Below are 14,240 nucleotides of genomic sequence, written 5' to 3' on the forward strand. Positions count from 1 at the left end.
CGCCCCGAGGGGCGCCAGAGCCGCGGAGGGCGGGGAGCGGCTGAAGGAGAGGAGGGGCGAGTCCTGCAGCTTCACGGACGACACTTCCAGCTTCTCCTGCCGCCGCCACTTGGCCCGTCGGTTCTGGAACCACACCTGCGGGAGGGAGCACAGCGGCCGTCGGGCTGCGGCGGAGGCTGGGCCCGCGTCCCGCCCTGCGCCGCTGCAGCCGGGCCAGCTGGACTCCCCCGCCGCACATAAAACGGGGGCTCGGTTGTTCCGCACCCGCAGCGCGGGTTCAGCTCTTCCTTTCACCCCGTCCGGTTGCCCCACCCCCGCATTCCCCTTTCTTTTCCATCCCGTTTTCTCCTTTTTGTGTCTTCCCTTCTTTCTTGCCTCCCTGAGTCTCTTTGTCCTATGCTAGTTTATCTCGCCCATAGTAATACTTGTATCTGTTTCCAACTCCTAACACGCAGCAAGTGATCAGGAAACAAGGGGATTTAACTCTGCCGTCGGACCGTACGACTCTGAAACCAGGTCTCACCAAATTTCTGTGACCTGCTGCTTAGCAGCCCCTCCTGACACTTCAGTTTAGACTGTGCCTCTTCCCTGTACCGTACAGCTCTCAATTGCTGCGTTTTTGTCTCAGACTTTCTGTGCTTCACCTACCTTTGTCTCTATTATAAACACAGATATAAATAAATACTGCTCAGTCGAGTAAATGGTAACATGGGATGTTAAAATACAGCTATTTCCACGGATTACTGGTTATGATAACTAGATAGAAGCAAGTGGATTTATTTTACCCCATGCATATTTGAACTGCTGCTTTATAAGATTTGTTTTTATTTAATTGATATTTGTTTAGTATTTCCTATGTTTCTCATAAATGACTTTCAAAGATTACAATTGTATATCTACATTTACTTTATAAATTTAATTTTGACATTACCCTAAGAACTTAGCTCAGTGAGTACATGTTTTTTCTTCTTTTTTACATATAGAAAGTCTTGGCCAAAGTGAAATCTAGTTTCTTGCAATGATACCTCCATTAACGATTTGTCAAAAGCCCCAGAAATGGTGTAATTAATGTTTCGCTACCAAGTTCCACTCTCACAAACAGAACGTAGAGAATTGGTTTAGTTTAGCGGAGAATACTAAAGTACTTTGGCCAAACTGGTGGCTTTAGTGTTATATTTATGAAGGGAAGTGGGGGTATAGTTGCGGTCTCAAAGGAGAAAGCAGTTTTGAGTCAAAAAGGGTGGGAGTGGGAGTGGGAGTGGGGGGGACTTCCTAGGAGAGCTGAGAAAACAGCAACCTAGCACCTGAACAGAGCAGGTGCATGAGGCTGAATTTGGGAGAATAAGAGAAAGAACAAAAATGTAAGTACCCTGTCCCCTTCCCACAAAAGGTTTATCTGCATATCCAAGGCCATGAGTCTCCTGGAAATATTATCTATTTGCCAACAATAAAGAAAAGAGAAACACTGGCATGGGTGAGGGCTTTCCTCCCCCCACCCCCCACCTCCTTGGCTTCCTGGCCTGTCCCACTCCATCTGCTGCAAGATCAGCTGTAGCCTTCAGATCTAGTATCCAGGGTCATAGGACGAATGCTGGGATGGTCAGCTATTATACTGTTCTACTGCTGCACTTAACATTGTAGGAGACTCTGCCTGTCCCCACCCCCGCAGCTGATTATGTCATAGTCATGTGTTAAGAACCGCCATATGCTGGGCACTGTGCTGGTCCTGTGGTCAGAAAGAAGTCATAACGTTGTTCAAGAATCTCATAACTCAGAGGAAAACCCCCAAACAAGCAAAGAGGGAGGAACAAAGGTGGGCTCAGGTAAGAAGGGAGCCCTGAGTCTGGTTTGCTTGTATTCTGTAGGGCACTGGAAAGCTCTGCCTCCCCTTTCTTCACCCTCCTCTGTATTCTTTCCCTCTCCCTATCCCACACGGCCACCCTGAAAAGCAAGTGCTAAAATTTCCACCCCGTCAATGAAATCATTGTAACTTTACTGCCCCAAATTACGAGAAATTGAACTGTTATTGCTAGTTAATCCTGAGTCACATTAGAGAACTATTTTTTAAAACCATGACTTTTACTCATTACTTCCAACCCCTAAAATAAGCAGAAGAGATAAAAGGCAAGAGCTTGTCCCCTGTTATTTTTAAGACATGGCTAAATGCCTGCAAACACCTGAGTATCCTCATTTCCTGGAGATCTAATTTATTAGACACACACAAAAATCCTTAGTTCCACTGCCTTTCAGATGCAGTGAAATTTGTTCCCAGTGTCTCTCTTTCAGGCCTCCGTAAACTCTCTTAATTTGGAAATCCTCCCAGATTTTTCACAGATGACTAGCAAATATTTAAGGCTTTCAAATATTTTAATGATCAGGGATTAAAGATAATTCAGCTTTAATTAAAGCGAAAACCCTTTTACAATAAAAAGAAAAGGGCTGTGCAGCGCGAAGTTTGGTTGGATATGTACCAGAGAAGGAAAAGTCAGTTTCTTAAATAAATCCACCGTAAGTTTTTACTGTGAGGTGCCAGGCCCCTCACAAGGAGACAGGGTTTTCGTTTTCAACATGGTGTGCGCAACTAGTGACGAGGGTGACTTTCGGGGGCCCCCATCTGGTTACCCTCCAGCTGCTGCCTTTCTACTCAGCCCCCTACCCACCCGCCCCTATCCTAGCTTCCTCTAATGAGTTGTCGGCCTCTTCATCTTGAAAGCCATTGCCAATTACTCTTTATAACTTAGAAGAGGGGGACCCCCAAAGGGGAGATCGCACTACGAGCTGGAGCAGACTGCCCGAGGGGTGGTGCGTGGGGAACGCCGAAGATCCGTGACGCTCCTTTGGGGCCCTTGGCGTGCCAAGTCAAGGAGGTGCCATAATAAATGCGTGGACGCCCGGGAATTCTGAGGCTCATTGGCAGCAGTTTGGGCCTCTGGCTCTCCCATGTCCCCGTCCCTCCATCGGGGCGCTTTACCTGGACCCGGACCTCGGGTAGGTTGACCTTGCCGGCCAGCTCCTCGCGGCTGTACACGTCGGGGTAGTGGGACTTCTCGAACGCGCGCTCCAGCTCATGCAGCTGATACGTGGTGAAAGTCGTGCGGTTCCGCCGGTGCTTCTTCTTGGGCTGCTCCTCCTCCGACAGCTTCACGTCGCCGGGGGCTGGTCCAATGGGCAGCCCTGGGCTCGGTCGTGCCTCCCCGGACTCCTTGGGGCCGTAGGGACGAGGGCCTGGGGCGTCGAGGCCCCGGAGGGTCAGAGACACTCTCCGAAGCCCTCCTGGGCCTTCCCTGCCTCCCCGCGGGCGCTGGCCGGCCCGGCTGCGGGCTCTGAGATGGCCTGGGGAGGTCGGGAATGGGGGCTGCGGCTAACCCCTAAGCTTTCTCTGAACGCAAGTTGGAAGCACCTGCCATAGACAGAGCCCCCAACCCCGCGCCCAGGTGCCTTGATCAAAGCTAAGGAAGGGGCGCTCTCCTCTTGCAGAGATCCTAAGCGTGGGCAGCAGCCCGGGCCGCGCACTCACCTTCGTACTCCGGGGCTGGCGCCGGGGCTGGCGGCGGGGAGGGCTCGGAGCCTTCCGCGGGCGCCTTGGGGCAGGCGGGCCGCGAGCCCAGCTTCCTATCTCGCTCCTTCGCGCCCCGGACGCTCCGCTCCGCCGAGAAGGTGCCGAGGATCCCGTCGTCCTTGGTAAACCCCAGGATGGCCTCGATGCTATGCAACCGCGAGGTGCTCCCGCCCGGGCTGCGGAGCAGGTGGCCGGCCAGTGAGAAGCTCCCGTCGGCCATGGCGGGCGCGCAGCCCGGCAGGTGCATGGGGAGCGCCGGGAGACCGGAGGGCGCTTTGGAGACGGTGAGAAGAGGTTCGAAGTTGGCTCTTCCCGAGTGTGGCCGTGCGATCCGACGGGTCCCGACCCAAGGTCAAGCTCGGGGGGCGACGACCGCCCGGGCTGCTCGCGCTGGAGGTGGGCGAGCGCTCAGCTCGCGGCCACCTCTGTCCCTGCAGGAGTCGGAAGTTCGGCCTCGGGGTAGCTGGGACTCAGGGCGCTCAAGGCGGGGAGCCTCCTAGCCCCGGGCTCCTCCCCTCTCGCCCGGGACCCAGCCCCTTCTCTCAGTCCCTCCCTCCTCAGAGGGGCGGGTCCTTCCCCCGCCCAGCCTCGGGGTCCTTGCCCTGACACCCCGGGGCCAGCACTCGGAACATCCGTCCTCCCACTTACCGATCCGTTGCAAACGCTACAAACACTCCCGGGACTGGCGGTGGGATATTTAACAGGCCCAGGGACCCCGATCTGTGGGCCCGCTCCCCTCCAACATCCTGCGCCCCCGGGGGTCGACGCCCTCGGACTCACCTCCCGCCTCAGGCTCGCTTCCCCCCTTGCACTACCTCCCACCTCGGACTGGCCTCCCTTCTGGGGCTCACCGCCCCCTGCAGCTATCCCCTCCTCCTGACCCGCGTCCCCGCTTTGGCTCGCCTCCTCCGCAGGGCTGCGCACCCTGGCCGGGCGCACCCTGAAAGCACCAGCCCAAGGCCTCCCAGCTCTAGGGCGCTGGAGTCAGTCCACGCTCCTCCCAGACTGGAATCCCACGTCTCTTCCCCTAGACCCCCACCGGCACTCCCTTCGCCGCTAGGAGGTCGGAGGTCGCGGACTTGGGGTCGTTTGGGTCTGTCTATATCTAGCTACTCCCCGCGGTCCCCTCGGACTTGCGCGCGCCAGCCGCCCTCCCTCCAGGCCGCCCCAGGAGGCGGCGGGGCCGTGTGTGCCCGCAGGCCCGGTGACGTCAAGGGCCCGGCCGCCCAGCAGGAGGCTGGGTGTCCTTCTCGCTTTGGGGCTCACTCTCTGCAGGATACCCGCTTGGAGTGCCTCATCTCGCTGACCGTCCTGCAGGAAGGACAGAGTCATTTACTGATATGCAGCGTCGTCTCCCCCCCCCCCCCTGGGGAAGGACCTTCGTCCGGGGAGAAGGCCTCTCGCTTTCCTGGGGGACAGAGGCCTAATCCGCCTGCCTTTCTTCCCCTTTGGGGGCCTCTCGAGGCTTCCACGGCCCAGAGCGACTCACAGGTCAAGTGGAAAGATGATTTCTGAGGGCGCGTGTGTTCACATCCCACGGTGCTGACGGACAATGGCACTGTGAGCATTGCACCCTTCAAATCCGAGGCCAGGACCCAAGGCGGGCTCCGGCCCTGCTGAACGGCTAGCCGCAGAGGAGGATAGAGTGCTCTCCTAAAGGCCTGAGACCTGGGGACCACATCCCCCAAGGCTCCTTTTCAGTAGGCGCTCTGCTCTCCACGGCAGGGGCGTCTTTCTTATCCCTACTTTTGTTTCTTCCCGCTTGCATTCAGACAAGCGTCCACTGGGTCCCTTCTGAGGGCAGCATTGTCGTGGGCAATGTCGTGGGCCGGCGTCACACAAAAGAGGAAAGTCTAGGGCTGCTAGCCTCGAGGAGTTTAACGTCCCATTTGGGAGACAAGACAAAGAAATAAACAAGGGAAAAACACAACCTTGGATCTGCCACCTTTAAAGTGGTGTTAGAAGGATATTTATAAAGGACAAGTGAATACATTAAAGATTGTTAAGTGATTAATTGTCCGTGATGGGCATGGGGGAGGGATTCATTACACTAATTGCTCTATTTTTGATAAAACTATGAAAAGGTAAACTAACCTAGCAAGCATGTGAGTTTGCAGCAGATAGAAGTTGAGTTTCAATTGAAGTCAGACAATTATAGTTTTCAGAAAAAGCTAAATTAATGAAAATTAATAGCATTTATAGTTTCCACGTACCACTTTGTAGTTTTCAGAATCCTTTCACATTCTTCCTATTACCTCACAATCCTGTGAGGTGAGCAGGACAAATATATTGGTCCCCACTTTACAGAAGAGAAAACTGAGGTTCGAAGTCAAACAGCTATTAAGGCGGAGGGCAGGACTAGAACTCAGACCAGCTGACTCCCTGTCCAGTGTTTTCTGGCTGAAGCTCGTTTGTAATTATTATTGCAGAGTGTGGTGTTTTTGAAAAGAATCGAAGCATATCTGAGCCTGCAGTCTGTCTTTAATCCTTCTGAGACTGAATCCTGGATCTAAGAGCCTGAGGTGGAAGCAGTTTAGCTCCCTGAAGAAATGAAGTTAAGAGTCTGTAGTGCGTGACCTTTGGGCACTGGTGTCCAGGACGACTTAACAAACTCTTAGGAGGTTCCCCTGACAGCCAGCCTGCCTTCAGCCCCTCCTCAGGCTTTCTAGGCTGTCAAAGGCACTGCCCCCCAGCATATGGCTTGGTGGCACCCTAACATACCTGATATACCAGTTACATAGGCCAGGTGGCTGAGGTGCTGGGGCAGTGGTGACCAGAGGGCAGCCTTAGGGATAATTAATTGGTATTTGTTGTTTTCCCTTTGAGAATGTCTCTTATGTCAACTTCCCCAATATTAAACTGATCTCTGTAATCACCGCTAAATAAAGATTGGCAGAGTTTTCTTAAGCTCCTGCTCACACGCTGTTAAGGGGTTTATGGCCTTATTTTCCAAAGTTAATTCCCTCTGGAACTGCCCAACTCTCTCTAATAGGTCCAGGTGAGGTTAGCTTTTATTTACTGTTTATTTCAGAGTCTCTGGAGAAAGGCAGAAAAGACTTCAACAGCCACTGGTAAGGGCCTATGGGAGAAACAGGGCAGAGCGGGACAAGGAGAGGTTGGGGCTTCCTTTGTGTGGGACACAAAGAGCTAGTCAATACCATTGTGGGCAAGGTGGAGGGTACTCCAAGCAATCAGCCGGGGGTCATTGTTAGGGGCTAATCTACATGTGTATTTCCCAAGAACTCGATTAGGGAAGATGAATGGACTCGGCCATGTCCCTAATTCTTCTAGCATGAAGCTGCATTTTTCCAGCAGTTAGGCCAGCTCATAATCAGCCCCAGTTCAGCAAAAGTAAGGAGCCTGGCTTCTGAACTCCACCTCTGTTTAATTCATTAATTCATTAGATGGATCAAAGAAAGCTTCCTCCTCCAAGCCCCCACCTGCAGGCTGACCTTAGACACAACTAAAGCCCCATTAAACTTGGCATGCTTTGGAGAAACACATTTCCAGAAGTGAGGAGGTCATAGTATAAAGTGGCTCTTTTCTTTTGGATATACGCAGGAGGTCTAATTTCTGGAAGTATCCTAGGTGAACTGTTTTACCTACAACACTCTTAGGAGAAACAGAAGGAGGGGGGTGTCAGTGAATTAATGCCATTTGTCCATAGCCTGTAGCAATTTCACCTCTCAATACGTTATGTTTGGGTGAAAAATGTCTATTAAAGAGCTTGTGGGATATCACTTCATAAACTATATAAAACCAACTTGATTGTCTGCACGTAGATCACTCCCTTAGTAGACGTGTTTTAATTCTGGTGCAATTTCACCCGTGTTCCACCACACCTGAGGACCATCTCCCCCACTAGCTGATAATATTCAGGAAAGGCAATTTAATTTTAGTTTTAGCCAGAGCAAAACAAAAATGATGTGATCATTAAACACATACACACACGCATACACACACTGAAGTTCAACGAATTCAGTTGTCATGAGTTCAAAATATATATGAAAAGAGCTATTATTTATTGAGTACTAACCATATGCCAGCAGGTATATACCATACTCTTTTGAATACTTTACATGAATTACCTAATTTAGTCCTCACAATAACCCTTTGAAGATAAGGAAACACAGAGACATTAAGTCACTTGTCCAAGGTCACATAGCTGGTTTCAGGTGGAGCCAGAATTTGAACCCAGTGTTTTATTTAGGAATGCATCTGCGTGACCACCACGTGTACTACCTCCCAATATGGTGTGTGTGTACACATGTGCACTGTTAATTCTCCAGTGGCTCTAAGAGAACTAGAAGGTACATTAAAGCAAGAAAATTCGGAAGTCAAGGATAACAGGAATAATACACGAGGGTACTTCAAAAAGTTCATGGAAAGGTTCATATTATCTTTTAATTCTATTTTTCCAGGAACTTTTGAAGTACCCTTGTAGTTCTGAGTGACACAGGAATGAGAAAGTAATGATGCATAGTCTATCATTTATTAAGTCTGTTGAAATGATGACAGATATGCTAAAAAAAAAAAAAATACGTTAAAGATACCATTCAACTTTCCAAGGCTGTCCTGTGAAGTTTAGGGAATCCTCTCTTTTCTCAGAGTTCCAAGTTACTTTCAGTGGTTTGTGAACAATATATTTTTAAGCACCTAAAATGTATTTTAAAGCACTTGCCTTTGATGCTATGAATTCTCTGCTATGTTTTATTATATATTGTATGTCACAGGCAAGTTGCTGACAATAGTTGCCAAAAAAAAAAAAAAACCCAAACAATCAGTAGCTAAACTCCCTCTTTAATTCTGACTTATTGCAGCCTGAGATAAAACACACTATGCTTGTTCATCTCTCTCTAGTAGATCTTCCTAACTGATGAAATATTCTCCTACTTGCAGCCCCACAGAAGGTATATCAGAAAAATGTTCTTAGAGGTGCTTATCGGAAAGCCAGTTTTTACAAGTTGGCAACCAATAATGAATATCCTTGGCTACTTTCATAAATATATGACCTTTGTACAGATGATAAACACACTTCCTATACACCAGTTTACTTCTCAATATGACAATCTGAATATTCTTTAGTATTTTCAGAGTAAATTAAAGTAAATGTTTATATAAGGATAATATAGTGAATAATAACCCCTATCACCTAATTGTGGCTAAACTGCCATATGCCAATGAAAAGATGGCCTCATGTAAGCATTTCTGGATCAGTTGAGAGCCCTCTCAGATGGGCATCTGGAAGCAACGTTTCATCTGATCACAAGACGAAGCCAAGGGCGGTTGGGAATTGTTGTGTTTTGCAGCAGCAACAACCTGTTTGAAAGATTTCTTTTTATGTGCAAATAGGGACCACAGCTCTGCAGACCATCCAGCAATTAGCAAGAAGTGTGTCCTCCTTTGGCATTCCCATTTTTTTTTCCAATTCTAATATTTTTGGAAACATCACTTAAAACTAATCTCCCATTTAGTTTCCTATTGTTTCAGAGGATCATATGTTGAAGATTTAGGAGGGGGGGACCTTATGATTATCTTGTTCTGTTCTCTCACTTTTAGCCCCTGCCTTTAATTTTTAGATGTGGGAGTGGGAACCCAGAAACATTAAGTGATTTGCTCAAGGTGAGACAGAGCATTTGTGGTAGGGCTTCACACCACTCTTTACACCACTTTCCCATCATTTACCAATTATCTTGGTCCTGAGCTTGCTTTTACAGCTGCTGCAAGTCCAAGTAGCCTCTGTGTTAAGAGAAAACATTCCCTTGGCAATAGATTTGCAGGGCATTTTGGCAAACAACTGATTTTCCTACCCATTGTTGTGCTGAAACCAGCTCTTCACGGCTTGTGAGAGGCAATGGTTAGCATCTCTTCTTAGCTCTGGATTCAGTGATTAATATTAGTAGCTTTAAATCAGCCACAGTGAGAATATTTTCACCACAGAAATTGGCAAACGCTAAAAATCAGGGCATCCCCCTCTCATCGAATGGTTTTTAAACATTTACTAGCATACCACTGCTCCTACCTCTCTAAAGAATGAAGAAATCATAACGTACTTATTATTATTATTAAAACTAAAATTAAAACATGATCTGTGGGATAAGAGATGTCCACCTTTTTGCTAAAAAATGGAAATTTACATTATTATCTCATAATATGTAAATAAAAGAGGGAAACTTGGATTTCTGCCAAAGAAATGGACTTTTTTGGGTTGTTAGGAACAAAGCTATATTAAGATAATTCCTCTTTACTTGTTTTCTAATTAAACTAATTGAATTCAGAGTGTCTGGGGGGAAGCACTAGAGACATTTATCTTGAGGGGATGAAGGCCTTGAAGTCCATCAATCCTCTTAGAGTGCTAAGAAGACAAATCCCAGGATGTCCATTTTGCAGCAGCCTTGACCCAACCCCCACCCGGGCTTTGGCAATCTCTGGTATTCTTCTCCCCTCTTCTTTTTGAAAGAAGAGTTGTCAGGGAGCCAATTCCATTCACGAGTATTTATTGATCACCTGCATGCACACAGCAGTGCATACATTTTTAGTACTTGACTAAAAGTCATTTTGCTTCCAGTTCTCCACAACCTCTGCTTTCCTTTCTGGGAAAGACACTGGCTGTCTTTCCCAGTGTCCTCCCCTGATTTGTTTTCTTGACCTTGACCTCTGAATGCTGGAATGCCCGGCCCACCCTTGGGTCCTGCTCCCTGTCTCTGCTCACTTCCTTGATGATCTCTTTGACTCTATTCCAGAACTCTCTTCTGAACTCCAGGCTCATGGCTGACTGCCTATGAGACATCTCCACTCGCATGTGTGTTGAGCACCTCCAGTTTCACGTGTCTGAAACTGAACGTCTGAATAGAATTTCCCTCCTGAACCTGTTCTACCGCAGTCTTTCTCATACCTATAAATGGCTCCTTCATCTTTCAAGTTTCTCAGGTCCAGAATCATACATTTCTCTCTCTCTTGTCCAGTCTGTCAGAAAATCTTGTTGGCTCTAGCTTCAAAACACAAAGAGATTCTGATGACTTTTTACCATCTCCAACCCAGTGCAAGCCACCACTACATCTCTCCCGAGTTGCTTGTCTCCCTTTGGTCTCTTCTCAACACAGAAGCTAAAGTGATCCTTTTGTAACATATTAGATCATGTTAATCATCGTGATTAACCTTTGCTCAAATCTTTGGAATGGCTCCCCATTTCCCTAAGGTTCTTACAGTTGCTTAAAAGGCTCTCCATGACCTGGCTGCCCCTGACCTCATCTCGTACTTTTCTCCCTCTGGCTTGATCAGTTCTAGCCACAGTGCCCTTTTTGCTGTTCCTGAAACATACCTCAGGGCCTTTGCACTGGCTGTTTCTTCTGCCTAGAATGCATTTCCCCCAGATTTTTGCATGGTTAACCTCTTCATCTCTCTTTAAGCCTTTGTTCAAATGTTGCTTCTCAGTGAGGCCTGCCCTGATGACTCTATTAACAACTGCATACTACCCCACACCCCGATATTCCTCATCTCCTTTCTTTACTGTCTATTTAAAAAAAATAGTTCTTTTCACTTTCAAATGTGCAATATTATTCATTTTTTGTATTTATTGTTTTGGTTCTCCATCCCTACTAAACTGTAAGCTTCAAGAGAGCAAGAATTTTGTCTGTTTTTATTTTTTATTTTGTAGGTAGATGTAAGACAGAACAATGGGACTGTTGTTCCCCTGGTAGCCAAGAGTGTTGGTGGCTGATGGCTCTCTGCTGGGTCTCTTCCGGGAATTGCCCTGGGTTGAAGAGATTTGCTCCCTCTGTGGTCACTTCCTCTCTCTTGGTGGCTCATATTCAATGACTGGTCATTGCAGGAGAACAAGGGCCTAGCCATCTTTTCTTGATTTAGGAGAGCTCTGCAGAGCAATTTCAGCTCCAGAGCTCCTTGAGGATGGATTGGGGCCTCTGTTGTGACTGCATCATAGCTCAACTTCTCTGTCTGTTAATGATCAGTTTCTAACACTTCCCTATAGAGTCATCCCTTGGTATCCCTGGGGGATTGATTCCAAGACCCCAAAAGATACTAAAATCCACAGATGCTCAAGTCCCTTATATAAAATGGCATAATATTTGCATATAACCTATGCGCATTCTTCTGTATACAGTAATGTGCCACATAAAGACATTTTGGTCAACAGACAGCATATATCACAGGGGTTGGAACAACAGGCTATATATAGGCTAGGTGTGTAATTTTATACTGCCTAGGTTTGTGTATATACATTCTGTGATATTTGCACATGACAAAATATCCTAACAACACATTTCTGAGAACATATCCCTGTTGTTAAGTGACTGATGACTGTTCTTTAAAGCATCTCTGGATTACTTATAATACATAATACAATGAAAATACTTGTAAATAGTTGCTATTATGTATTTTTATTCATATTATTTTCTATTTGTTGTATTGTTATTTTTTATTGTTTTTTTTTTCCTTCGAATACTTTCCGTCTGAGGTTGGTTGAATCTGGAGATGCAAAACATGAGGATATGAAGGGCCCACTGTACTCCCTAAACATCCTGTTTAACAAAGAGGGGGCCACAGACTCAGCCTTCAGCAGGAAGCAATAACCTACTAGAACTGAAGAATGTTGCTTTGTGTGCATCACATTCATGTTTAGAGTTACCATCATATTAGCACATATTGGCTTTCTGTTCATGCTAAAAGCCAAATATATTTAATTTATGAGTGATTTGATTTAAAAAAGAATAGTAACTAAACAATTGTTTTGGCAAATCATGGATATAACAAATCATGAAGGTGGTTTGTAAAGGACTAAATTTTGAGAAGCAGTGCACTGTTTCATATTCACCTAATCACTTGGGTATCTGTGCTGATTCTTTGCCCATTGCACTTTGCTCAATTTTGATGAAATAAAAGAATAAATTGTACAGTCTCAGTTAAATTATTCCAATATTCTTTTTTAAAATTTACTTTTAATATTTTTTCCATCTTTATTGAGGTACAACTGACAAATAAAAATTGTATAATATATTTAAGGTGTACAATGGGATGATTTGATATTTATATACTTTGTAAAATGATTATCACCATCAAATTAATTAACACATCCATTACCAAACATAGTTACTGGTGTGTGTGTGAATATGTGTGTATGGTAAGGACACTTAAGATCTACTCTCTTGGCAAATTTCCAGTAAACAATGCAGTGTTGTTAACTATAGTCATCATGCCATACATCAGATTCCCAGAAATCATCCATCTTATAACTGAAAGTTTGTGCCCTTTGTCCAACATCTCCCCATATCCTCCAACCCCCAGCTAGCCCCTAGCAGCCACCATTCTATCCTCTGCTTCTATGAGTTTGACCTTTCTAGATTTCACATATAAGTGAGATCATGCAGTATTTGTCTTTCTGTTTTTGGCTTATTTCACTTAGCATAATGTCCTCTAGATTTATCCGTGTCATCACAAATGGTAGGATTTCCTTCTTCTGTATGGCTGAATAACATTCCATTCCATACATACATACATATATATATATATATCACATTTTCCTTATCCATTCATCTGTTGATGGAAACTTAGGTTGTTCCCATATCTTCACTACTGTGAATAATACTGCAATAAATATGGGGGTGCAGATATCTCTTTATGACACTGATTTTATTTCCTTTGGATATATAGCAAGTAGTGAGATTGCTAGATTGTATTGTAGTTCTATTTTTAATTTTTTGAAGAATCTCCATGCTGTTTTCCATAATGGCTGCACCAATTTACATTCCTATCAACACGGTACAAGGGTTTCCTTTTCTCCACACCCTCCCCGACACTTACCACTTCTTGTCTTTCTGACAATAGCCACTCTGAAAGGTGTGAAGTGATATCTCACTGTAGTTTTGGTTTGCATATCCCTGATGGTGCGTGATGTTGAGCATCTTTTCATGTACCTGTTGGCCATTTGTATGTCTTCTTTGGAAAATGTCTGTTCAGGTCCTTTGCCCACTTTTTAAAAAAAATTGGGCTATATATTTTTTTTGCTATTGAGTTGTGTGTGTTCTCTATACATTTCGAGTATGAACACCTTATCAGACATATGTTTTGCAAATATTTTCTCCCATTCCATAAGTTGCCTATTTTATTTTACTGATCGTTTTCTTTGTACAGAAGTTTTTAGTTTGATGTAGTCTCATTTGTTTATTTTTGCCTTTGTTGATTGTACTTTTGTTTTTGTATACAAAAAAATAATCACTAAGTCTAATGTTAAGGAGCTTTCCCCCTGTTTTCTTCTAAGTGTTTTACAGTTTCAGGTCTTACAATTAAGTCTTAACCCCTTTCTAGTTAATGTTTTGTGTATGGTGTAAGGTAAGGGTCTAATTTTATTCTTTTGCCTATGAATATCCAGTTTTCCAACACCTTTTATTGAAGAGACCATCCTTTTCTCTTTGTGTATTCTTGAAACCAATGTTAGTTGACACTATATGTGTGGGTTTATTTCTGGGCTTCTCTATTTGTTCCATTGGTTTATGTGTCTGTTTGAATGCCAGTACCATACTGTTTTGATTACTACAGCCTTGTAATGTAGTTTGAACTTAGGAAGTATGATGCCTCCAGCTTTGTTCTTTCACAAAATTGCTTTGGCTATTCAGGGTATGTTGTAGTTCCATATGAATTTTAAGATTGCTTCTTCTATTTCTGT

General features: G+C 45.5%; 1 protein-coding gene across 1 annotated transcript in view; it reads right to left on the reverse strand.

Moving 5' to 3' along the window:
- RAX (retina and anterior neural fold homeobox) overlaps nucleotides 1-3,806 on the reverse strand; it is a 4,471-nt gene extending 665 nt beyond the window's left edge. The window contains exons 1-3 of the mRNA XM_008580185.1: nucleotides 3,518-3,806; nucleotides 2,972-3,225; nucleotides 4-135 (exon numbers count right to left, since the gene is read on the reverse strand). Of these exons, the coding sequence (XP_008578407.1) occupies nucleotides 4-135; nucleotides 2,972-3,225; nucleotides 3,518-3,806 (675 nt within the window). The remainder of the gene's footprint in view (nucleotides 1-3; nucleotides 136-2,971; nucleotides 3,226-3,517) is intronic.
- Nucleotides 3,807-14,240: the final 10,434 nt, after the last annotated feature.

This window comes from Galeopterus variegatus, unplaced genomic scaffold (assembly GCF_000696425.1).
Source record: "Galeopterus variegatus unplaced genomic scaffold, G_variegatus-3.0.2 Scaffold2042, whole genome shotgun sequence".
Lineage (NCBI taxonomy): Eukaryota > Metazoa > Chordata > Mammalia > Dermoptera > Cynocephalidae > Galeopterus > Galeopterus variegatus.